The sequence below is a fragment of the Saccopteryx leptura genome, chromosome 3, assembly GCF_036850995.1.
Source record: "Saccopteryx leptura isolate mSacLep1 chromosome 3, mSacLep1_pri_phased_curated, whole genome shotgun sequence".
In the NCBI taxonomy this organism is placed as follows: domain Eukaryota; kingdom Metazoa; phylum Chordata; class Mammalia; order Chiroptera; family Emballonuridae; genus Saccopteryx; species Saccopteryx leptura.
The window spans coordinates 102,197,150-102,223,357 of record NC_089505.1 but is presented as its reverse complement, the minus strand read 5'-3'; the positions used below and the strand labels follow the sequence as shown (position 1 = coordinate 102,223,357).

The 26,208-nt window shown below is 45.9% G+C and overlaps 2 protein-coding genes and 1 non-coding gene across 4 annotated transcripts in view; 2 read left to right on the top strand and 1 right to left on the bottom strand.

The window, feature by feature from the left end:
• The window catches only part of PAQR7 (progestin and adipoQ receptor family member 7), a 373,180-nt gene that overhangs the window by 278,131 nt on the left and 68,841 nt on the right, over positions 1-26,208 (top strand). The window lies entirely within an intron of this gene.
• The window catches only part of PAFAH2 (platelet activating factor acetylhydrolase 2), a 68,495-nt gene that overhangs the window by 32,850 nt on the left and 9,437 nt on the right, over positions 1-26,208 (top strand). The window contains exon 11 of one of the 2 annotated variants that reach the window (XR_010750211.1): positions 2,599-3,170. Coding sequence is in view for 1 of the 2 variants with exons in the window: in XM_066375492.1 (XP_066231589.1) it covers positions 2,599-2,693 (95 nt within the window). In the remaining variant the exon portion in view is untranslated. Of the gene's footprint in view, positions 1-2,598; positions 3,689-26,208 lie in introns of those variants that run through there. The other variant, XM_066375492.1, reaches the window with a different exon arrangement.
• LOC136401856 (U5 spliceosomal RNA) lies at positions 2,226-2,338 on the bottom strand. The gene has a single exon (XR_010750783.1). It is a non-coding gene; the product is annotated as a U5 spliceosomal RNA (small nuclear RNA).

Below are 26,208 nucleotides of genomic sequence, written 5' to 3'. Positions count from 1 at the left end.
GTCTCATGGCTTTAAATGCCATCTCCATGCTGTCCAGTCCCCAGTTTATATCTCCAGTTTGATCTCCCATGAACATCAGATTTATATAACCCGCTACTTGACATCTAATAGACATCATAAAAACTGGTTTCAATTTCAGTCTTTGCCTTCATGACCAGTAATCACTCCATCCTTCTAGTTACTCAAGCCTTATTCATGTTTCTTTTCTTATACCTCACATTCAGTCCCTCAGAAAACCCTATTGTCTCTACCTTTAAAATGTGCAGGGAAACCTGACTAGGCCGTGGCGCAGTGGATAGAGCACAGGACTGGGATGCTGAAGACCCAAGTTCGAGACCCCAAGGTCACCAACTTGAGCGCAGGCTCACCTGATTTGAGCAAAAGCTCACCAGCTTGGACCCAAGGTCACTGGCTCAAGCAAGGGGTTACTCAGTCTGCTGAAGGCCCACAGTCAAGGCACATATGAGAAAGCAATCAATGAATAACTAAGGTGTCGCAATGCGCAATGAAAAACTAATGATTGATGCTTCTCATCTCTTCGTTCCTGTCTGTCTGTCCCTGTCTATTCTTCTCTCTGACTCTCTCTCTGTCTCTGTAAAAAAAAAAAATGTGCAGGGAAGCTAATCACTTGGCATCACCCCACAGTGGCCATCCTGTGCAAGTCGTCTATCATCGAAATTAAAATTACTGTATTAGTTGCCTAGCTGTTCTCTCTACTGACACCTTTGCCTCCCTACACAGTCTTAATAGTGCAGCCAGAGTGATCCCATTAGAAAGTAAGTCGCCTGACCAGGCGGTGGCGCAGTGTATAGAGTGTTGGACTGGGATGTGGAGGACCCAGGTTTGATACCCCAAGGTTGCCAGCTTGAGCGCAGGCTCATCTGGTTTGAGCAAAAGCTCACCAGCTTGGACCCAAGGTTGCTGGCTTGAGCAGTGGGTTACTCGGTCTGCTGTAGCCCCACGGTCAAGGCACATATGAGAAAGCAATCAATGAACAATTAAGGTGTCGCAATGAAAAACTGATAATTGATGCTTCTCATCTCTCTCCGTTCCTGTCTGTCTGTCCCTATCTATCCCTCTCTCTCTGTCTCTGTTAAAAACAAAAAATAAAAAAAAAAGTCAGAGCTTGTCACTTCTCTGCTCAGAATCTTCCAGTCACTCCCCATTTCTCTGAGAGTCAAAACCAACGTCCATTGTCCTGCTAGGCCCAATGATATGGTCCTCCAGTCCCTCCTGAGCTCCCTGCTGTCCTTCCCCTGGGTACTTCACTCTCGCCGCACACGCCTCCGACACTCCAGGCACACTCACTTCAGGCCTTTGCACTGCTCTTCCACTGCCTGGAACATTCTTTCTGTCTAGTCTCATGGCTCGCTCCTACCTCCTTCAAGTCTTTGCTCAAATCTCACCTTCCCAGTAAGGCCCACCCTAACCTTTTGAGAGCATTTCCTGCCTCCCCTCACCTCCATCCCCTGGTCACCACCACTGCTCTTATCTGGCTCTTTATTTCCCCCATAGCATGTATAATCTTTTCACATCCTATGTAATTTATTAAATCTGTTGGTATCTCTGCCTACTAGATTGTGAGCTCTGTGAGGACAAGGATTTCTATTTGTGGATGGACTTCCTGGAACCAAGAACTGACTGTGGCACATTGTGGTTGTGCTTAGTATTTTCTGAATGAATGAATATGTAGCACTTATTTGGTGAGGACCTGTTCCATGACAGTTCTTGGCAGGGCACTGGATCCAAAGATGGAGGAGAGTGGTCCCTGCCATCTGTCCCAGGTTTTGTTTGTTTTGAACAAGGACATCTTTTGCAGGCTCAGCTGTGCCCAACTCCCTTAGCCTGAGGCCATGTATCCTTTCAGACCGTTCTTCGCAGGTAGACCCATCTGCCCATGGCCCCAGGCCCTCTCTTGAATCACACCTAGGGTTACACTGCTTCATGGTGCGGCCACCCTATTTCTTCTGCCCCTCACTGAGGCGGCCCTGATCTGCACCCACTGGCTGGCGTGCTGCGAAGGACCTTGTCCTGCTCGGCAGCATCCCAGAGCCTGGAAGCAGGCTTTCCATTTTCTCACCCTGTCTGACCAAGGTATGAATTTTGCCCCTGTCACCAGCCATAATGACCTTGGACAAATCAGATAGCTTCTTTGAGCCTCAGTTTCCTCAACTGCAAAGTAGGGCTAATAATAGTATTTAGCTCACAGAGATACTGTAAAAATTAAATGAAATAGTACACATTTAGCACAGTTCCTACAATGAGTTAGTTATTCTCTCCACGGAAATCTTTAGTAAAAGGCGAAAGATTTATGCGATCTGAAGAGAAACCAGAGTATGAGTTAGTTATTCTCACTAAATGTTACTTTTTGTTTTTATTTCATTATTGAATTATTGTGGATTCAGCAAGTCATTTATGAAACATTTTTCTAAAGGCATGAGGGAATAGTAGTTACCATTACTGCTGCCACCGTCGCAGCCAGTCCTGTTAGTATCCTAGGTGCTCTCCAGGATGTCCCACTAAGGCTATGGTAGGTACTCTTTGATCCGGCCTTATAATTATTTACCTAACCTTCCTATTTTTTTTTTCTTTTTTCAGACCTGAAAGAAAACTATGACCAATGGAACAACTTGATTGAAGGCATTGGACCATCGCTCACACCGGGGGCCCCACACCATCTGTCCAGCCTTTAGACACAGTTGGCCGTTCGTAAAAGGTTGCAGATGATAGAGAAGCTGCATTCCCATTTGGGGTCTTCCCTTAACCTTCTATCGGAAGTGGTCGACATGGCCCTTCTGCACAGATCGAAAGGATGTGATCACACTACTGATTGGATAACTGGTACTTTGCTCTTGGACTAATTGATCTTAAATTCGTGGTGGGACTTGGGTTACTTACTGATGGGCACACTGACTTTCTGGGGCCAGAGCCCTGATGGTATAGGATACGGGCACACCCTGGTGGGGTTGGGGAGCATCCGAGCCCTAAGCTGAGCACCGTGAGCACTGTTCACCCAGCGAGCCTGCTGCCTCACCTTGGACCAGTCTGGCTTCTGCAGTAGAAGAAATGAAGCCGAAGGATGGAGTGAAAATTCCTACCTTCAGGACCTTTAGTCCAACCTAGAACCTGTCTTCATACCTCTCAGCCTCCTCCCTCCCCAGGGCCACTTGGTGAGTTCTCAGCACTTTAGGTAACTTTCTAGGTTATGGACCACCATCAGAGCCTCTGTTTATTTTCAAGCCTTCTCAGTGCATGGAACATTAACACTGAGTCCTTAGGACTAAGTTATCCTTGTGACCATGCAGACTGCACTGTCCACAGCATAGGAGAGAAGCTGAGGTACAGAGGGGGCCTCAGAAGCTCGGGATGCCTTGGGTTTTGCTGAAAATATATCTTGACACAAGTAGATTGAGTTGGAGAAGATAGAATAGCAGTGTTAAGTAGCCATCTAAACACAAGAGGGAGGTAGTGTGGTCAGCTAGAGTTCAGGAGGCCACCCCTGGAGAGGTCTAGGAACCGTTTGGTCTTGGCTCTCTTACCTCAGATACCGTGAGCCTCCAGCTTGCTCCGAATCAGGGTGCTGTATGTTGTCTGCTTTCTGGCTCTGAGGCCCTAGCCTCAAATTTAAGTCAAGCAGTCGATTGAATTTTTATTCTGTTCCATTTATAATACATATGATATTAATATACTTATGTTTGCCTAATGGTATGTTGAATTATTCTCTGTTTAATTTGCATTGGAGCAAGATGGGGAGCCATCTGGAAGTAACTTTTCCTTCTAGACTGAAGGAAAAGTTTGTTCGCTTACCACTTATGCCCATGTGGAAAAAAACTATAAAAGGAAAAGAAATATTCCTGGGGAATGTAGTTCAAAGCTGTCTGAGAGGATCAACCTGAAACAGCCCTCTCCACTTCTCTAGACTTCTTACCTCTGTTCAGGTAGGGGAACCCAGAGGAGGCGAGGGCAAAAGGGAAGTGTATCTCTCCACAATAGGTTCAAGGTCCGTGCCTCCAACACAGGCTGGGAGCTTGTTGGCCCAGTATGAGGTCAACTTTCTAAATGTTCCTCATATGCTTAAAAAGACTATATTCTGAAGTTGTTGGCTTACTCAACAACACGATGCATTTCCTTCTATGAGAGTACAGACAGATGTGTAATAGTGGTGCCTTCCAACCCTCAGCCAGGGACCAGAACCCCCACAGAGCACTCACAGAACCATAGATGCCACCCCTTGTGCCTGGACTGGTTCTGCAGATGCCAAGGTTTTGGCAGCTTTAGCACATGAGACCCAACTTCTTTCTACCTTAGACCCACACATGATGCAGGTATATGTTGTAAAGACCAGGAGACTCCTTAGAGAAAGAAGTTATTTGGAAACTGGATCTCTCTCTTCTCCATTCAGTACATATTCTGGTAATAGCTCATTTATCCATCAACATTGGAATAGGTGAGTTTTCCCTACAATTGAGAAGTATCCTTTAAGCCACAAAACATAACATTGACTATGTTAAATATTAATTTACCAAAAAGATACTGCACACAGCCTTGATGTGGACTGACCTCATTTAACTCTTGAGAATGTTTCAACTCTTGAGGATAGACTATGTCATATGGTAGTAACAAGCAACTCTAAAAAGCAACAAAAGTTTATTTATTGCCCATGCTACTTGTCCTCTGTGGGTCAGCTGAAAGGTCTGCTCTGTGTCATTTTTATCCTCACTTGGGGACTCAGGCTGGCAGAGCTGCCGCAGTCTGGGAGTGTTGGAAGAGAGCATGGGGAAGCTTTCTGCCCAGAAGTGACACTGATCATTTCCATCCACATCTCGCTGGCAAGTCATCTGGCCGGCCATACCTAACATCCCTTAGCATCCCAGAGAGCCAGAATATCTGTGACCAGGTCTGATGTCAGAGCAGTGGCACCCTCTGGCCTCTGAAGGTATGGCTCGCTCTTTGCACCTACACTACATGACCCCCCGCAGCTGTCCTCAGAGTCCTTTTGATTGTGTTTTATACTTGATGTCATCTCCCTTATGGTCAGGCGGCCGGCCATTACTCTTCATTGCCTTTAATGTGCCAGCCCCTAGCAGCTCTCCCCGTTCATTTCAGATTTATTACTTCTGATCAGCTACATGATTTACAACTGTCTAAAGGAAAACTAGGTGGTTACTGAGAGAGGACTTTAAGGACTCTCCTGCAACTAAAGTGCACTGCCTTAGTGCTTAGAATTTGTAACCCTTCCTTGGACTGCTCAGAAGGGGTATAACAAGATTTTTGGTCCTTTGCCCTGGTTTTTGGTTAGCTCCAGGGAGTCAAAGGACACCAAATAAATGGCTGTTAGATAAGGAAGATAACCCTGCATATTAATTGTCATGTGTTGATAAGCTGCATTCTAGGGAATCCTTTCTAGAAGCAAAGATGTTGGGTTTCTTTTGCATCTTGTTCCCATCCTATTATAGAACTGTCCTTGTGGAGGCCTCCTAGTGGTATATTGTGACGGTCTGTGCTGGGAATGGTAGTCAGGAAGGTAGTGAGTAACTGCAGGATGAAATGAGATTCCTCATCCCTCCCATTTCCTGCAAGCATCGGGCTGAGGCTGGTTGGGTTTTTGCTATGCCCCCAACATAGTCCCCAAGCCCCTTTCTGGTGTGTGTCCTGACACAGCTGTCCCTCTTCCCTTCCTCAAAAAGTCTGCAGGGCTATGAAATGTCAATTGATGTACTCAAGCTTCCTGTGTTGGCCTTGTGAGGACCTTCATCTGCCCCCTTTTTCTTCTGAGTCACCACTTACCCCTAGGCCTGAAAAATGACAGAGGGGCCGAGAGGCTGTATTCTGTACTCATTATCTGGTCCTTATTGGGAAGCTCACTTCTGTCCACCACAGCCATATGCAAAGGCCAAGTGCCCCTGACCATAGCTGCATCGACAATGATGATGATGATGATGATGATGACGATGACAATGACTGTAACCACCAACATTGATATTAGGCCCTAATTGTGTTTCGGGGACTATGCTCAGTGCTTTATGCATCATCTCATTTGCATTGTACAGTAACCGCATGAGGTCAGGTAGCATTAGCCTCATTTTATGTATGAGCAAACAGCCTTAGAGAAGTGATGTGATCAAGCTCTCACAGCAAGAATTTGGCAAAGCTGGGATTCAGGCATCAAAATCCAAGTTCTTCATCACTGGGCCGTACTGCCTAATACACATACTTGGTTTTGCATCCTCCACTGTCTCTAAACTGTCAGGATGTGACAGTTCTGGCTTGGCCTTTAATTTCACAGATGATCATCCAAATTCACATGTCTGTGCACCAGATGTAAATGGAAGGTTCTAAAATATGGAACAGGAGAATCAGAGAAGAAAGTCCATGTAGAGGTGGCCCAGAGGGGCCTGACCTGTGGTGGCGCAGTGGATAAAGCATCAACCTGGAACACTGAGGTTACGGGTTCAAAGCCCTGGGCTTGCCTGGTCAAGGCACATACGGGAGTTGATGCTTCCTGCTCCTCCCCCTTCTCTCTTTCTCTCTCCTCCTCCCCCTACCCCCTCTCTCAAATGAATAAATAAAATCTTAAAATAAAAAAAAAGAGGTCGGCCAAAGGGAAGAGGACCTAGTTGTGTTCATTGCTGTCTGCTGTCTCTGAGGCAGGGGTTGGGGGTTACCCCATGAACTTAGGAGAAATTTCCCCAGTCCTGAGAATGGCCCACAGATTACCTCCGCACAGCTCTCTCCCTCACTGCCATGTCTGATTTCCTGACAAGTTCTTTTGTTTCTTCCTACTTAGTGGTTCTCACTCCCAGCCCATCCTTTCCATTTTATTTGAGTCTAGTCCCTCCCATCAGCTCATCCTTGTAATCATTTTTACAGTCTCCTGGACTCAAATTCCTCTTTTCCTCTGCATTCTGCTGCCAGATCTGCCTGAAACACCATTTTTATATCAAAATACCAGTCTGACAAGGTTGTCTAATGGAAAGAAGGCCAACTGATTGGAGCCCTGGGTTCTTGTCTCAACTTGCAGTCTCTCGATGTGCATACGTTACTTCAGGACTTCAGTTTCCCTAACTATAAATTGGGACATAGGGTGGTGACAGTTAGATTGGCCTGTCCCTAAGGCCCCTTCAGTTCTCGGATTTCATGTCTCTGTCATAGAGCTGTCAAGATTCTACAGGACTCCCTTTTCCCTGTCCAGTTACTCCTCACCCCCTCGTACTGTCTGGTCTGGCCCCTCTTCTGCCCTCTGCTTCTCTGCACTTTGCTTTTTCTGTGTTCCTCCTATTCCCCAAACAAACGCCTACCCTTTCTTGTGATCTTTTCTTGCTTGCGGGGCCTTCCCAACCTCTCTGTATCTCCAAATACTGCTAATCCTTAGGCCCATTTCTAGTTCCACCTCTTCCCTGTTAGCCTTTATGATTAAATTCAACTAACATTTGCTCTCTTGGCCTCCTGCTCCTCAAGAGAAATATATTCTGTGCCATATTTAGTATTGCACTTTATCACATTGTTCCAGAAGCAGGACCTATCTGCTGGACAGGGAAAGGCATCCTCCTGTTGACTGACATGGGAAGCAGGGATTGCGGTTCCCTTGTCCCTCTACCCCCGCCCCCCATCAGCAGGCTCCTTGTTTCCCAGCCAGACTTGGGAACAGCTGCTATTCGCCCAGCCTCTGATGTCTCCAGCTGCCTCCCCCCACTTCCTTTTCTTTTGGTTTTCTCCGATCCCGGTTCTGGGGCCCAGGGCAGGGCCACTGACGATGCAGCCAAGGGCAGCTGAAGCAAATGAGATGCAGGGACTGGTAACAGTTGAGGGCTAGAGGGAAGGCAGAACTGAGCACAAATCACACCAGTGTTGAAAATGAGAGAGAGCAGTTTGCCAGCTTATTTTTCTCATCTTGCTTTCATCTAAAAAAAGAAACTGCTCAGAAATACAGTCCTCCTCAGCCTGCTAAGCCAGGTGGTCCCTAGATGCCTGCCAAGTGTGCGTGTATAATTACTCATCTTCATGCAATCACACCCGGTCTGACTCTAGACACTGACACTTTTTATGCCGTTTGCTCTGGAACCAGTGAACCTATCTGAGCCTTTGTTTCTTTTTCTGTAAAATGGGGTCGCTAATGTCTGCCTTACCCTCTCAATATTTGGGAGGTTCATGTAATCAGATGTAAGAGCACTTGGTAATTTATATAGCACTGGACAAATATATGTTGCTATTAATAGTCAATGCGCCATATTTTATTTTTGCTATAGCGTGCTACAAAAAATTAGCACTTACTCTGTGCCAAATACTGTGCTAAGTGTTCTATATACGTTGTAAATACATTTCATCCTTACAGCATTCCTGTAAGATAGTGTGTGTTATCCCCTTTCAACATGTCAGGAAAGTGAGGTTCAGAAAGACTGGTGCTGGAACCAGGATTTGAACTAAAACTGCTGGGTTCCGAAGTCTCTTTTTTTTTTTTAATTATTTTTCTTTTTACTTATTTTATTTCTTGAATTTAGAGAAGAAGAAGGTGGGGGGGGGGAGAGGGGGAGAGAGAGAGAGAGCGAGAGACAGAAACATCAATCTGTTTCTGTATGTGCCCTGACTGGGGATTGAACCAGCAACCTTTGTTTATCAGAACGCTGCTCTAACCAACCAAGGTATCCAGCCAGGGCTATTTTTTATTTTTCAATTATAGTTGTCTGCAATATTATATTAGTTTTTCATCTTGCTTTAGGTGTATACCCCAGTGATTAGATATTAACTTACTAAGTGATAATCCCAATAAATCTTGTGCCCATATGACTCCATACAGAGTAATTAGAATATTATTGACTATATTCCCTCTGTTGTACTTGACATCCCCATGACTGTTCTGTAACTGCCACTCTGTACTTCTTAATCCCTTCACAAATATTCTCTGTACTTCTGAGTCTGTTTCTGTTCTGCTTGTTTATTTTGCTTTTTAGATTCAATTGTTGATAGATACGTATTTATTGCCACTTGATTGTTCATATTTTTTACCTTTTTGTTTTCTTCTTAAAGAAGGCCCTTTAACATTTTATGTAATACTCGTTTGCTGGTGATAAATTGCATTAGCTTTTTCTTGTCTAGGAAGCTCTTCATCTGTTCTTTGAATCTAAATGATAGCTTTGCTGGATAGAGTAATCTTGGTTGCAGGTCCTTGCTTTTCATCACTTTGGATATTTATTGCCACTCCCTTCTGGCCTGCAAAGTTTTGAGAAATCAGTTGACAATCTATGGGAGCTCCCTTGTAGGTAACTAATTGCCTTTCTCTTGCTGCTTTTAAGATTCTCTTGTCTTTAACCTTTTGCATTTTAATTATGATGTGCCTTGGTGTGGACCTCTTCCTGGACTTGTATGTCTATTTTCTTCACCAGGTTAGGGAAGTTCTCTGTTACTATTTTTTAAGATTTCTTGCTCTCTCTCTTCTTCTTCCGGTACCCCCACGACACCAGTGTTGGTATGCTTGAAGTTGTCCCAGAGTCTCCTTACACTATCCTCAATTTTTGGATTCCTTTTTCTATTCTGACTGGGTGTTTTGCTTCCTTATATTCCAAATTGCTGATTTGATTCTAAGCTTCAACAGCTCTATTGTTGATTCTCTGTAAATTATTCTTCATTTTAGTTAGTGCATTTGTTTCTGACTGGTTCTTTTTTATGGTTTCCGTGTCCTTTTTTATGCCGTTGAAGTTCTCTCTCAGTTTATCTACTCTTCTCCTAAGTTCATTAAGCATCCTTATAACCAGTGTTTTGAACTCTACATCTAGTAGATTGCTTGTCTTCATTTTTAGTTTTTTTTCTAGAGTTTTGTTCTGTTCTTTCATTTAGAACTTGTTTCTTTGTCTCCTCATTTTGACAGCATCCCTGTGTTTGTTTCTATGTATTAGGTAGAGCTGCTATGTCTCCCAGGCTTGGTAGAGTGGCCTTGTGCAGTTAGTAGATTTCTGTAGGTCCAATGACACAGCCTCCCAATTTACCTGAGCTGGACACTCCAGGTGCGTCCCCCCTCACCGCACATATGAGAAAGCAATCAATGAACAAGTTATGGTGCCGCAACTATGAGTTGCTCCTGATCTCTCTCCTTTTCTGTCTATCTGTCTGTTTCTCTCTTTCTCCCTCTCTCTCTCTCTCTCACTAAAAAAAAAGGCCTGACCTGTGGTGGCACAGTGGATAAAGCATCAACCGGAACACTGAGGTCACTGGTTTGAAACCCCGGGCTTGCCTGGTCAAGGTACATATGGGAATTGATACTTCCTGCTCCTCCCCCTTCTCTCTCGTTTTCTCTCTCACTTTCTCTCTTTCTCTCTTCCTTCACTAAAATAAATAAATAAAAATTTAAAAAATTTAACATTCTGGTGCATCAACACCCATTACCCACCCTAGGTCAGCTTAGTAGTTCTCCTCATTGCCAGACTATTTGAGCCATTTCTAGTTGTTTTTAGTTATAATATACTTTTTAAAAAATAAATTGGATATATTTTTTAAGTTATTTTTTTATTTTTAGTTGTGGAAACTGAAGATTGGCAAGAAGTAGCTTGTCAAATAGAATTCACACTGCTAGTGGCAGAGCCAGGACTAGCCCAGGTCCCGGGTACCCTGCGTCTTGATCCTATGTTCTCTCCACCATGCCACCCAGCCCCCGGACTCGCTGGAGACGTGAAGCCTGGTCCTTCTTGCCTTCTCTTCTACAGGCTGAAAGATTCAGATCTCCCATTTTGTCCTCTGACATCTCTCCCATTCTTTCGTCATCCTAGAGTTTCCTCATCAATCCAGTATAATTGGAGCGGCATCCCTGGTTGTCCCCTAGGGAGTGGGAGCAGACGGTAACTAATGTTTTGGAAGCCTGGATTCATCTTCAGTGCCTCTTGATCTCTGTTTGTTGATGTTACGCAGTCAGATAGGGATGGGGATCCTGTCTGACTCAGACATACCCCTCCCTCCCACCTGGAATGCTGTCTGATTTAATCAGGTGTATCTTTCTGGAAAAGTAGCACTTTTTTTTTCTTTATTTATTTTTAGAGAGGAGAGAGAAAGGGAGAGAGAGAGAGAGAGAAGGGGGGAGGAGCTGGAAGCATCAACTCTCATATGTGCCTTGACCAGGCAAGCCCAGGGTTTCGAACCGGCGACCTCAGCATTTCCAGGTCGACGCATTATCCACTGCGCCACCACAGGTCAGGCTGGAAAAGTAGCACTTAAAGGGACCACACAGAGATTATTCTCTAACCTAGACCCTGTTATTTAAAAAATAACTGAGCCTCGGTGATGAAGGTTGATCAGTGGTTGATCTGGGACTGCAACCCAAATCTTCTGACTCCCAATGTGGCTGTGGGGAGAGCACTGGAGCCAGGCAGGTGTGGGTATACCAACTGTGTGACCTTGGGCAAGTGAGTTAAAAGAGGCTCAATTTCCTCTTCCATAAAATGGTAGTACCCAGCTCAGGGATGTTATAAGGGTTACCTGAGATAACTAATGTAAAGGCTGGAGTACTGTGCTCAATAAATGGCGGTTACAATTCAGTAAGGTGCAGTGGGCAAGAGTCTGGAATCAGAGAAACAACTCAAATCCTAGACACCCACTTACAAGCTGGGCAATCTTAGGCAACTTATTTAAAGAGCTTACTGAATTTATTTCAGGCATTAATCCAAGTGCCTTAGAAATACGATTCCATGTGACTTTCGCAGCAACGATAGGAAGCTACTGTCAGTATCCTGACTTTATAAGTGAAGATACTGAGGCATAAGATCAGAATAGTAATTTTTCTTGACATTCCCATTATTTTATTATTGCTGATTATTTCTCTAGTTTGAATCTTTTCTCCTAAACACCCATTAATTTTTTTTCCCTCAGTGTTTCAGGATTTTGAACTTTGGAACAGACCATACTTCCTTAAACCTCACCTTTTCTCTTCACCAAGTTCTGTCCCCTCCGTTCCAGCATCACTGCTGACTCCCCTCTAAGGAACCCACCCTGTGAGCCTGCGCAAGCTGCTCCCGCATCTTCTCTGTCCTGTCCCCTGTCAGCTCCTGCATCCGTGCCTCAGGTGTGTTAGTTTCACTTTTCTTGGTATGTATCTCCTATCCAGGGCTTGGTTGTGCAGCTTGGTTTCCCCGTAACACAATGACTTCCTGAAGGACTGTTGTCCCTGGGCAATTCAATTCAATCAATGTCCTACCTGCCTGTGCCACCCTGGGACCAGGTGTTGGGTACTGTCCCAGCCGTTCGGTCAGGCAGACAAATCACATGTTTCTCACCCCTGCTCCATAAGAACAAACTCAGATTTCATACTCAAAATGTGTAAGTCTGAAAACATGAGAGCTGGCAAAAATGTGGAACATTGGGAACACCAACACCCTTCTGGTAAGACAGCAGCTGTAAGGCAAGTAAGTTTAAATAACTAGATGGTAAAACGTAGTCAACTAGGAAACACCCATGTTATTAACAAAACCTTAAATAACCAATGTTTTAATTTATCTTAGCATTTAGCTGCCTCTTTTTTCTTGTTGACCTAGAAGATATGTGCCCCTTTTTTTCTTTCTAATCCTTGTACTTCTATGTTTTCCACCTTTTTCTTAAGAAAAACTTAGAACATAAAGACAAGCTACAATTAATAGTATAAGGAACACACCTGTGAATCCACCATTTGGATTCAATAATTTGGAGACTTTAGTTTATAAAATATCACCTTTGTAGGTCTCGTGGGTTAGTTCCTCTGTTTCCTGTATCCCATTTTCTTTCTGGGAATCCTTTTTTATTTTTTCTAGGGTATGCATCCTTTTTTGAAAGGTTGCCTGCGAGGGGAACTTGGGAGACCTTGTTGGACCTCAGCTATGTATGCTAATTTGGCCAAGGAGAGAATTCTAGGTGCAGTTTTTTTCCCCTCGGAACTGTGAAGGCCTCACTCCTTTATACTACTGCATACAGCGCTGTTGTTAAGAGATCTGATGCCAATCTAAGTCTTGCTCCTTTATTTCTGGAAACTTTGGAGGCCGACCTTTATCCTCAAAGGTCAGACACTTCACTAATATGTGCCTAGATAGGCATCTCTTTTTGACTGAAAGACATTTATGAGTAAAGGACTTGGCTGATTAGTACAAATAGACAGCTGGTGTAGGTTTCGTTTCACAGAGGATCTTTTTCCTCAGTGGGAGGTCTGACTGTGGGGTCTGATAAGTGGGCTGGGCCTGTCAATACACAGGCTTCCCCTTAGGTGATGTCGGGATCCCTATAAGTGCCAAAATAAAGAGTGTAACAATGTGTTAAGGGTCTGTTAGGTGCAACCAACAGAAAGCAGACTGGAAGGAACTTAAGCAAAAAGAGAATTTATTGGCTTAGGAAGTTTGAAGTGGGGTTGCTGGCTGTCTGCATGGTCGGCAAGGTAGCTGCCAGTAGCCCCAGACTCCACAACCCCAGAGGAAGATCTTGTAGATGTTCTCTCCCAGGGACCGTATTATTAGACCCCATGGAAGGAGGCTGACTGCTTGGATCCTGTCTGTACCTCTTGGGCCACTGTGGACTGGTGATAGGCACTGTAACTGTCCAGGCCTGAACCACGGCCCAACCCTTTCACGGGGCAGGCGTGACCCTGTGCCTGTGTACCAGAACCATGTGGGGTGGCAGATGAGCAGGCAGCCTCTCGAAAAGCAGAGTTCCGACACACGGACCACTTAGATCATAAGGATCCTGGGGTATTCACTCCCAGATGGACCTGCCTCTTCTTTCCCTTCTGGGACCTCGGGCTTTTTCACTTGGAACCCTCCCTAAGATCTTTCACTTTGTTTAGAAAGCATTTCCAATACTTTCAGAAGATTTTATTTTGTTTTATTTATTTTTAAAATAGCTTGCTTATTGATTTTACAGAGGAGGGAATGAGAAGTATCAACTCATAGTTGCTTCACTTTAGTTGTTCATTGCTTGTCATATGTGCCTTGACCAGGCAAGCCCAGGGCTTCAAACCGGCAACCTCAGTGTTCCAGGTCAACACTCTATCCACTGTGCCACAAAAGACCAGGCTTAGAAGATTTTAAAGCAGACATTCAACCATGGATGCACTGACACAGCACTATATGAGGACATTTACCCTGAAAGCCAGATCATTAAATTTATAGCTTTTTTTTTTTTTACTTTCAAGTGGTGCATGTAAAGTAGATGTCCTCACTTCTACTTCAAACCCTGCCCAATGCCAGCTCTGCTCTGAGTTGAGGTCAATGGAATGAAAGTTGGGTGTAATATGAGCATCAGAGAAAAAGTAAGGGTTGGATATATCTTTCATAAGCTCCTTGGTAATTTTTTTTAAGAGTAACTTTATATCCTGACTCAGTTCTATCAAAATGTCTCACATGTCAAAATGCCCCCCTATCAAACTGGCTTTCCCAAACTGCCCTGCTTTGAGGCACAGTTGGCCTGAGACTCAGATGTCTGACTCCCAGGCCAATATTCATATCAGATAGGGCACAGTCCCCTGGCAGAGTGGGCCCGGTTCCAGGCAGGACGGATGGGTTCCAGGCCCAGATTCTGCCCTCATTTGTCTTGGTGAGCAGCCTGAGCAGTTGGCCTGAGCAGATGCTCCGCCCATTCATTGTCTCACTTCCCCCACCCATTCGGCTCCCTGCTGGGTTGCAGATCAGGGAGGTGAGGGTGGACCTGGCAAGAGTGAGCTAGCTGCCTTCTCCTCCCCCCTACAGCCCCCACCTCAGCTTCTGCCACTCAGTCTTTCCAGCCTCCTTGTCTTCCACAAATAACACTAACCCCAGAGGATGTTTTCACCTCTCTGCTCCACCCAGTTCAAAACACCCAGTTCAAAAACTGCAGCGCCGGGAAGACTTCCTCTTCACTGCTCTGGGTGGCTGAGAAAGAGATACATGCCCCGATCCCTGACCCCTGGTGTGAACGGGGCTCTCGACTCCCTAGGGACCAGTCCCTGCTCACTTAGGGTCTCAGCCCTGAGTCACTATTTTTATTTGTTTTTCATTTTATTTCTCTTTGTTTGTTGTTTTCCCCTCTGTGTTTTACTTATACCCCCACCATCTGCATTCTTTGAGTAACAAATGGTGTGTTAGTCAGCTGAGGCTGTCATAAAATACCATCAATTACCTGACCAGGCAGTGGCGCTGTGGATAGAGTGTCAGACTGGGACAGGAGGACCCAGGTTCGAAACCCCGAGGTCGCCAGCTTGAGCACGGGCTCATCTAGTTTGAGCAAGGCTCACCAGCTTGAGCCCAAGGTCGCTGGCTTAAGCAAGGGGTCACTCAGTCTGCTACAACCCCCCGGTCAAGGCACATATGAGAGAGCAATCAATGAACAACTAAGGAGCCACAACAAAAAATCGATGCTTCTCATCTCTCTCCCTTTCTGTCTATCCCTGTCTGTCCCTCTCTCTGTCTCTGTCACACACACCCATCAATTGGGTGGCTAAAATAACGGACATTTATTTCTCACAGTTTTCATGCGTGGGGAGTCCAAGTTGAAGGTGTCGGTTGATTTGGTTCCTGGTGTGGACCCTCTTTTTGGCTTAGTAGACAGCTGCCTTCTCTCAGTGTCTTCACAGGGCAGAGAGAAAGTTCTGGTCTCCTTTTCTCTTATAAAAACACTAACCCCATCATGGGGACCCATCCTCATGATCTTATCTAAACCCACTTACCTCATAAAGGCTCCACTTCCAAGTACCATCACATTGGGAATTAAGGCTTCAGCATATAAATTTGGGGGAGAAACATTCAGTCCATAAAAGATGCTTATTGCAAAAATTTTGAAAAATACAACAAAGTAAAACATAAGAAAAGCACAACTATCGGTAATGTTCTAAACTTCTAGCATTTTTCCTCAAGTAGTTCTCAACACTTAATTTGTGTGTGTTGGGGGGTGGAGGGATGGATAGGGACAGACAGGCAGGAAGGGAGAAGGATGAGAAGCATCAGTTCTTCATTGTAGCACCTTAGTTGTTAATTGATTGCTTTCTCATATGTGCTCTGATGGGGGAGGTGCTCTAGCTGAGCCAGTGACCCCTTGCTCAAGCCAGCAACCTTGGGCTCAAGCCAGTGATCTTTGGGCTCAAGGCAGCGACCAGGGGGTCATGTCTATGAACCCACACTCAAGCTGATGACCCTGCGCTCAAGCCAGATGAGCCCACACTCAAGCCAGTGACCTCAGGGTTTCAAACTTGGGTACTCTGTGTCCCAGGCTGACACTTTATCCACTGCACCACCGCCTGGTCAGGCAAGAGAAATAAATGTTTTTTTAAACCACCCATTCTATACTCTGGTTTCTCTTCCGATCTCATAAATCTTTCGCCTTTTCACCCATTCTATGGTGTTTTAGTTATAGCAGCCTGAACAGACTAAGACAGACAGTTACCACTGGGCAAAACTGGGTGAAGGTTATATGGAATCTCTCAGTATTATTTCTTACAACGGTATGTTAATCTAAAAACTAGTTCAAAAAGTTTTTTAAAATCTAGTATCCTGGCCCTGGCCGGTTGGCTCAGCGGTAGAGCGTCGGCCTAGCGTGCAGAGGACCCGGGTTCGATTCCTGGCCAGGGCACACAGGAGAAGCGCCCATTTGCTTCTCCACCCCTCCGCAGCGCTTTCCTCTCTGTCTCTCTCTTCCCCTCCGGCAGCCAAGGCTCCATTGGAGCAAAGATGGCCCGGGCGCTGGGGATGGCTCTGTGGCCTCTGCCTCAGGCTCTAGAGTGGCTCTGGTCGCAACATGGCAACGCCCAGGATGGGCAGAGCATCGCCCCCTGATGGGTAGAGCATCGTCCCTGGTGGGCGTGCCGGGTGGATCCCGGTCGGGCGCATGCGGGAGTCTGTCTGACTGTCTCTCCCTGTTTCCAGCTTCAGAAAAATGAAAAAAAAAAAAAATCTAGTATCCTGGCCTGACCAGGCTGTGGCGCAATGGATAGAGCATCAGATTAGGATGCAGAGGACCCGGGTTCGAGACCCCAAGATCACTAGTTTGAGCGCGGGTTCATCTGGTTTGAGCAAAAGCTCACCAGCTTGGACCCAAGGTCACTGGCTCGAGCAAGGGGTTGCTCGGTCTGCTGAAGGCCCGCGGTCAAGGCACATATGAAAAAGCAATCAATGAACAACTAAGGTGTTGCAATGAAAAACTGATGATTGATGCATCTCATCTCTCTCTGTTCCTGTCTGTCTGTCCCTATCTATCCCTCTCTCTGACTCTTTGTCTCTTTAAAAAAAAAAAAATCTAGTATCCTGGATTTTGTATATATATACATGGGTACGTCTCAACTCTTAATTATTTCCTTTGGGTAGATTCCTATGAGAGAAGTTACTCATAAGAAAACTCGATAAGAAATAAGAGCTGTTGATCTTGGCACATTAGGGTTTACTAGCTGTCATCCAAGACGCCTTGTAGGCAATAGAAAACCAATAAGTATGTCAGCAGAGAAAGAGGGGTTAGCCTTACTCACAGACTCTTCCATGAAGCCAGAATGCCCGAATGCCAGTTTACTAATTTACAATGAAAAATGTAAGAGACCAGACCTCCCCCCACCTTCCCCATTCGTCGACCTGAGCTTTCTGTCCCTGTCCGCCCTCCACTGTCAGAGGCCACATTATAATCAGAAGATTGGTGATGCGGACGCAGTCAGAGCCAGGGGAATTAAGTGACATGTTCAAAACGTTCAAAATATCAGACTAACACCTGCTATACACGTTTCTATAATAGAGCTAAACCATTGTCACCAGGGATAAACAAATAGTTTCTTGAATCACAGCACCCGTCCCTTAGCAGGGCTTGAGTGGGGACAGCCTGTATTTGCCTTTGTAACTCTTGCAAGTTTACTAACCCCTGTTCCAATCAGCACATTGTTTCTTTAGGTATATGAATATATTCTAGCAAATGATATCCAGTCCTACTGGCTGGGAGCCGATCTGTCTCATTAGAGCCCTTGTTCCTAACCCCTGATTCAGTAGACGTCTTGTGAGTCAAATAAATTTGCCAATATGATGTATGTTTGCTCACTTATAGTTTGCATTGTGTGGGGGGCACAGGCTGTAAGCAGGCAGGGTCCTTATAGCCTAAGGCTTAGTTATAAGACTAAGCCTTTCCCCACACCCTTGACTGTTGTGTGATGTGAGGTGGTGCACTCTCATGAGGAATCCCATTATGCTTCAGATAAGTGACTGTGTATCAGACACTTCCTTGTTTGTATATTGGATTAAAAGTTTTGATTTCTACACTATAAAATGGGGGCAGAGGAGCCCATGCTGGAGGAGAGCAGAGAAAGGCCATGTTGAGGAGAGGAAAAGCAGCCAAGATGACGAGTGCTGAAGGAGAAGCCAGTTTGTGCAGAGAGAAGGAGATGGGGAACGTAGGTGAATAATGCTGGTGAGGTAGAAACCTTTGATTCTAGGAAACTCGGATAAGTCAGTGGCTTTGGGAGCTCTGAATGGAAAGGGAAGTGTTTTCCCACTGTGTGTATTTCTTTCCCACCAGATGCAAGCTAGAATTAAAGCTAATGGCCCACCAGTTCTTGGCTCCATTGTTTCACTACCGTCTGTTCAAATCAAATGCGAACCTGCATGGGCCAGGCGGCTGTGATGGTGGCCGTGGCTACTGGCTTTACAATGTCTGGAAGGCTCATAAGAAGAGTTATCCAAGAACACAGTCAGCCTGACCAGGTGGTGGCGCAGTGGATAGAGCGTTGAACTGGGATGCTGAGGACCCAGGTTCGAGACCCAGAGGTCACCAACTTGAGTGCGGGCTCATCTGGTTTGAGCAAAGCTCACCAACTTGGATCCAAGATCGCTGGCTTGAGCAAGGGGTTACTTGGTCTGCTGAAGGCCCACGCTCAAGGCACATATGAGAAAGCAGTCAATGAACAACTAAGGTGTTGCAACGAAAAACTGATGATTGATGCTTCTCATCTCTCTTCGTTCCTGTCTGTCTGTCCCTATCTATCCCTCTCTGACTCTCTTTCTGTCTCTGCTAAAAAAAAAAAAAAATAGCCTGACCTGTGGTGGCGCAGTGGATAAAGCGTCGACCTGGAATGCTGAGGTCACCGGTTTGAAACCTGCACTTGTCTGGTCAAGGCACATATGGGAGTTGATGCTTCCTGCTCCTTCCCCCTTTCTCTCTCTCTCTCTCTCTCTCTCTCTCTCTCTCGCTCTCTCCTCTCTAAAATGAATGAAAAAAAAACACATAGTCAATAAAATTTTAATAACTAAGTATGGTGTCAGATAGGTGTGAAATTTATCAGGATGACTGCTTAGTAAGTTATGTACTAATCACTGGAGAGGGGGTACACCTGAAACTAATATAGTATATGTCAACTGTAATGGAAAAATTAAAAATTATTTAAAAAGAAAAAAAGAAGAAGAACCGCCCTGAAATTGTCTGTATAGTCAAATATCCATTTTCCTGGAGAGAGAATTTGTGATGTTTACTGGAGTTTCAGAAATGGGTATCAATTTAATAGTGAACATCACGTGGCCCCCATGTTCCAGACCTCTGCTGAGGGTTTCACATACATTATCTCATTAAATCCCCACTGAGGTCAAGAAACTTGCCCCATGTTACCTTTGGGCAAGTTGAAGAATTACTGCGTTAAAGCGACTTTGTCTTTTCTCTGGCACTTTCAGTGTCTGTGCTACAGGGAAGTGTTATCTCCCCACCCTCTTTTATCTTCCTAAATGAAGAGAGGACTTGCTGGCAGGTCGCACATGATCCCGCTGAATGAAGCTGGGGAATGGCTTTGTTGATTCTTCCTGGAGACTGAGCTCTGCTGTCTGCCCCAGCTTCTCCGGTTACCTGTCTTACTTTCTTATTCACAGATCACTGTGTGCACTTAAATTAACTTGTGAACTAGCACTTCGTATCGGCACCTCACCCACTTTGACAGCTTGGATGCCATCTTCTATAAACGACCTCGCTTCCAAAAAGCAGGCCGGCTGTCTGTTTATCTTCCCTTTTGCTCCACCAGCATCTAGAACCTTCAGGTTTCTTAAAGGATCCTTGGGCTGCCTTTTTTTTTTTTTTTTTTTAATCAAAAGTGGTATGATTTTTTTGTTGGCTTTCCAATAGAAAATCAGGCAAAAGGTTATACACTGAATGCTCATTAATTTTCCAGACACTATTCTAGGCATTAAGGATATGGATAAAAATCTTTGCCCTCCTGAAGCCTAGGTTTTAGGGAAAGAAAACAGACAATAAACAAATAAGTAAAGATATAGTCAGCCAGAGGCTTTAAAGTGCCTAGAAGATAAAATAGGGTCAGGTATAAAGCCAGTAGCCACTGCCATCATCAGAGCCGCCTGGCCCATGCAGGTTCGCATTTGATTCGGACAGACAGTAATGAAACAACGGAGCCAAGAAGTGGTGAGCCATTACCTTTAATCCTAGCTTGCACCTGGCGGGCAAGTAGAAACACACACTGGGCTCCAAGACCCACTCATTCAGTGCTCACAAAGCTTCTGACTTATCCGAGTTTCCTAGAATCAAAGGTTTCTAGCTCACTAGCCTTATTCACTTCTGTTCCCCATCTCTACACAAACTCTTCTTCAGCACTCTGCCATCTTGGCTGCCTCTCCTCTCCTCCACGTGGCCTTACTCTGCTCTCCTTCTTTAGCCTGGGCTCTTCCCAAGACCTAGAACATAATCACTTTTCCCCCCAACAACGTGATCCCTCTTCCTTTTAAAACCTTTTGGCAAGAAAGCCCTCCCCCAACACATATTAACATAATCACACCCATCCCAGGCAACAAGGGCAACTAATATCATCACCTGGGGGGCTTCCACAGTGAGCAGTGCCATCTTTAACAAAACGAGCATAATATGTTTTATCTGCCCAATATCGGGGCATGAAACGTGCCAGGGATGGGGCATTGCATGTTCACTTTGAATGACCAGGGAAGAGAGGGCATCACTCAGAAGTGACATTGAGCAGAGACCTCTGTGGCGTAGTGGAGAAAATAAGTTTTGAGGTCAGAAAGGCTGTTGGGCAAACAAGTGTGTAACAAGCATGTTTAGGCTGGCTTGCTTGTATTTTGCCTGATTGGTGCAGGAACACGGGACAGCACCATGTGTATATATTCTATTTAAGGCTATGGGTGCTTGTCCCCAGGGCGGCAGATTGCAAATTGCGGATTGCCTGCCTGCTTGGGAGGGGCCCTTGTTTGCTGTTGTTTGCGGAGGAAGAGGTTCCCCGCAAACCCCCCTCCCAGTTTTCTGGCTAGTGAATCCGGGGTGGGGTGGGGTGGGGTGGGGGGTGGAGAGAAGTGATTTTCCCTGCCTGCTTGCTCTTCCATTAGGAGACTCTTAAACGGAATGGCCCACCACTTTTTGGCTCCACAGTTCCTTTACCATCTGCCCCAATCCAATGTGAACCTGTATGGCCACTGCCACCGGCCTTACAAAGGCCTAAGTTCAAATTTCAACTGTTTTTTTTTTGATCGTGTGGCCTTAGGCTAGACTCTTAGACTGAGCTTTAATTTCTCCATTTACAAAAGGTAGATAAAAATAAAAAAAATCAAAACAACAAAAAAACAACAACTTGCTTTGTGAGGATGGGAACTGTTGTCATAGCTATTGCTATATAATTTTGAGAGTACATCCAATCCAGTGCTCCCTTATTTCTGGAGGGTCTTACTTGGATCCAGAGGCTCAAGGCGAAGGGCTGGAGTCTCCTCCCCTTCCTGAGTCCAGCAGCAAAATGAGGTCTAAACTTTCTCTACTGATGAGTTAGAGGGAAGTCACTCTGCAGCAATTTAAACACTTTTCTCTGAAAACAGAGGGTTTTTGTTTTTAAAAAAGACTCCTCATATCCCCCTCTTCTCCCTGCCTGATAAAGATGTGTGGTCTTCAATCCAGTTCACTGATTGCAAAAACCTGGATCGATCCAACACACTTGATCTATTTCCATCTCTCCACCACTTGCTTAAAATAAGGAGCTCATTGCTATTCCACCCACGGCAGCGTTGAAATCATAACTGGGTGGGAGTTGAATACATTTTTCTCTCTTCTGCTAAATATCATTTTAATCTCTGTGGAGCTCACAAGTCCTCAGACAACAGTGTCTGCTTTAGCAGTCCATGCGTGGGAATGAAGGGACAGAAAGGTGTTGAGGGACCCCTCCCTAGCTCAGAGTGATCATTCCACCCCCTGACCTCTTTGTTCCCCACTGAAAATTCTCCCACACCCGGAGCTAGCCAAAACCACCTTGCAAGCTGTCACTGGTTCCTCCTCCTGTTTTCACCATCCTTCTGTCCTTGGAGGGGGCGGGGGAGCTTGTGAGCCTTTGAGGCTCCAGTTTCTCCTGCAAATGCTTGAATCTAAGCATTTGCTGGACTGACTTTGACCCACTATCACACACACACACACACACACACACACACACACACACACACACACACACGGTAGAAAATTAGCACAATGAGGAATTCAAAGAACTCCAAAAAGCAGTTCCATAAATGTGAATTAAAAGAAACTATTGATTCCTAAAAGGAATGATGTCATGCTCTACACGCAGCCTGAAGCTCATACTTTTTCATCTCTAATCCTTTCCCATCCAAGCCTATCTCCGCCCACGTACTCCTCTCCTCTCCTTCCCAGGAGAAGGCATGACATTATCATCAGTTTACAGACAATGAAATCAGCCCCGCTGGGGAGGGAGTCAGTGTCTTGGTCTCGATTAGGACCTGAGGCTCCCTTGAGGACACACTGTGTTCCTCAACTGTTTCATTTTCTTAATCAGGATGAGTTTTCCTTTTTCAGTTAGCCCTTGTGCACTTGTGATAAGAAATCCTTGCCACCCACCGTTGCAGACCTCACGCCTTTGGAAAGGCAGTAGAAAGAATAAGCGCCCCATTCTGCTGTTGGAAAAACCGAGAGTAACTAGGAAAACAAAGGGTAAAGTCCCCAAAGAGAGTCAGGAACACAGGAGAGAGAACGCGAGCTGACATCTGCCTCTCAGCTGGAGCCAGTGAGCTGGTCAGAAATGGCACCGTGGGCCCTGGCCGGTTGGCTCAGCGGTAGAGCGTCGGCCTAGCGTGCGGAGGACCCGGGTTCGATTCCCGGCCAGGGCACACAGGAGAAGCGCCCATTTGCTTCTCCACCCCTCCGCCGCGCTTTCCTCTCTGTCTCTCTCTTCCCCTCCCGCAGCCAAGGCTCCATTGGAGCAAAGATGGCCCGGGCGCTGGGGATGGCTCCTCGGCCTCTGCCCCAGGCGCTAGAGTGGCTCTGGTCGCAATATGGCGACGCCCAGGATGGGCAGAGCATCGCCCCCTGGTGGGCAGAGCGCCGCCCCATGGTGGGCGTGCCGGGTGGATCCCGGTCGGGCGCATGCGGGAGTCTGTCTGACTGTCTCTCCCTGTTTCCAGCTTCAGAAAAATGAAAAAAAAAAAAAAAAAAAAAAAAAAAAAAAAAAATTGAAAAGAAATGGCACCGTGAAGTGAAGGGTTTTCCAGCGGTGGAGGTGAACAGAGCTTGCCAACAGTGAGAATGGCCAGAAAACAGGCTCCGAAGCAAGTCAGCCTCTAACCAATGCTGTTTCTGCTATTTATTAGCCATGTCACCCTGAACAAGTTACTTTGCCTTTCTGAGGCTCAGTTTTCTCATCTGTGAGAAATGGGAATGATAATATTTCTACCTTGTAGGGGTGTCATAAGGATTATATGAGATGATACAGTAAAAAGTGCCTAGCACGGTGTGCAATAAAAGGTAGCCCTTCTCTGACTCTGTGCCATCTCTCCTGTGACCTTGAGCAGGTCACTGTTCCTCTCAGCATCGTGAGGTCCTTGTCTACTATCAGGAATGCTACATAGTCCTTTCCCTGCTCATTTCTTGGGCATGATGAGAATCAAAGTAAAAAATGATATCAGAAACCCTTTAGGAATCTTAAAAGCATGATTCTGAACATCTTTAAACAAAAATGAGGGCTAGCTTTGGCTACATGACTCACCTGGTAAAAGCATTATCCAGTACTCAAAAGGTTGCCAGTTCAACCCCTGGTGAGGTCACATACAGGAGCAGATTGGTCCTAGTCTCACTCTCTCTCCCTTCCGCTTTCTCTAAAATAGATCAATAATTTTTTTTAGCCTGACCTGTGGTGGCACAATGGATAAAGCATTGACCTGGAACACTGAGATTGCCAGTTTGAAAGACTGGGTTTGCCCAGTCAAGGCACATACGAGAGTTGATGTATCCTGCTCCTCCCCTCCCCTTATCTCTCTCTCTCTCTCTCTGTCTCTCTCCTCTCTAAAATGAATAAATAAATAAAAACGAGTACTGGCTGGTGGCCCTCGGACTGTTTAATTCTTTCATTCATTCACATGCTGGAAAATGTTTAATGGATACTTCCCCTGTGCCAGAGATACTGTGTGGACCCTGAGGACCCAAGGAGATCCTCAGGCCTTAAGGAATTCAGAGAAGAGAGAAGATCTAAACAAATAATTATGTTATACAGATGTGAGGCCTTTTAAAGAGATATCTGGGCCCTGGCCGGATGGCTCAGTGGTAGAGCGTCGGCCTGGCATACAGGAGTCCCAGGTTCGATTCCCGGCCAGGGCACACAGGAGAAGTGCCCATCTGCTTCTCCATCCCTCCCCCCTCCTTCCTCTCTGTCTCTCTCTTCCCCTCCTGCAGCCAAGGCTCCATTGGAGCAAAGTTGGCCTGGGTGCTGAGGATGGCTCTATAGCCTCTGCCTCAGGGGCTAGAATGGCTCTGATTGCAACAGAGCAATGCCCCAGATGGGCAGAGCATCGCCCCCTGGTGGGCATGCTGGGTGGATCCTGGCCGGGTGCATGCTGGGTGGATCCTGGTCTGACTACCTCCCCGTTTCCAACTTCAGAAAAATACAAAAAAAAAAAAAAAAGATGTCTGTAGTTGGTGAGACCTTTCATTGAAGTGTCCAGAGGTGCTGTGGAATGTAGAAAGGGGTGTGGAGAGAAACACTGGAGCCAGAGAAGGCCCCACAAATGGAGGAGGAGGTGGAGGAGGAAGGTGATGGGAATGAAGGGAGTGTGGAGGGAGAAGGGCAGAGGAAAGAGCTTGCACAGGTTCTGGAGAGTATGTGAGTAGGTTAGCATCGTTGGAGCACTGGTGGTTTGAGAAAAGTATGGTGGCTGTTTCTTATTGTGTAATGGTCATCCGGAGTCCTCTTCGAGGCATGTTTAGCTGTGTATGTCTGTGTGGATTGATCTACCTCTCTGGGTTGCAGAAAAAAGCCCATGTAAATGAAATTCAGTGATATAGCTTTGTTATGAGGTTCCACGGGAAGAGAGATTTTTAGGAATAGATCTCAGCTGCTAGATGGACATGCTCTGGGTTCCTGAGCTTCCAAGTCAGTTCAGTGCTATTCAGGTTGCAACCTAATACAACCCTGATGGTCCCACCTTTCCATAAGCAGCTAGTATTGGCTGTTACGGTTCATGAGAGAAATAGGGTCCAGTGGTGTTGGTTTGCTGCTGACGGGTGTAGCTTGCCCCATCAAGCAAGGATTATGGTAGGAGTTGTTTTCCACTGGGGCCAGCACACATGAGGCCATCCCACGCTGGGACAAGCAGGATTGTTTTTGTTTTGTTTTGTTGTTGTTGTTTGTATTTTTCTGAAGTTAGAAGCTGGGATGCAGTCAGACAGACTCCCACATGCGCCTGACCAGGATCCATCCGGCATGCCCACCAGGGGGCGATGCTCTGCCCATCTGGGGCGATGCTCCACTGTGGCTGGAACCATCTTTAGCACCCGGGCCAACTTTGCTCCAGTGGAGCCTTGGCTGTGGGAGGGGAAGAGAGAGATAGAGAGGAAGGAGAGGGGGAGGGGTGGAGAAGCAGATGGGCGCCTCTCCTGTGTGCCCTGGGCGGGAATCAAACCCGGAACTTCCACACGCCTGGCCGACACTCTTCCGCTGAGCCAACCGGCCAGGGCCACAGGATTGGTTTTAATCACAGCCCACTACAACTATATGCAGAGAGAGCTCCTCAGGACACCATCTTCAGAAGGGGCTGTGAGGGGAGCAAGTACTTAGCTTTCCAGAACTCATCTCTCAGATGGCATGTTATCTTTTTTTTTTTAATTAATTATTTATTTATTTACTTTTTTAGATTTTATGTATTCATTTTTATTAGAGAGAGAGGGGAGGGGGGGGAGAGAGAGAAGGGGGAGGAGCAGGAAGCATCAACTCTCATATGTGCCTTGACCAGGCAAGCCCAGGGTTTTGAACCGGCGACCTCAGCATTCCAGGTCGATGCTTTA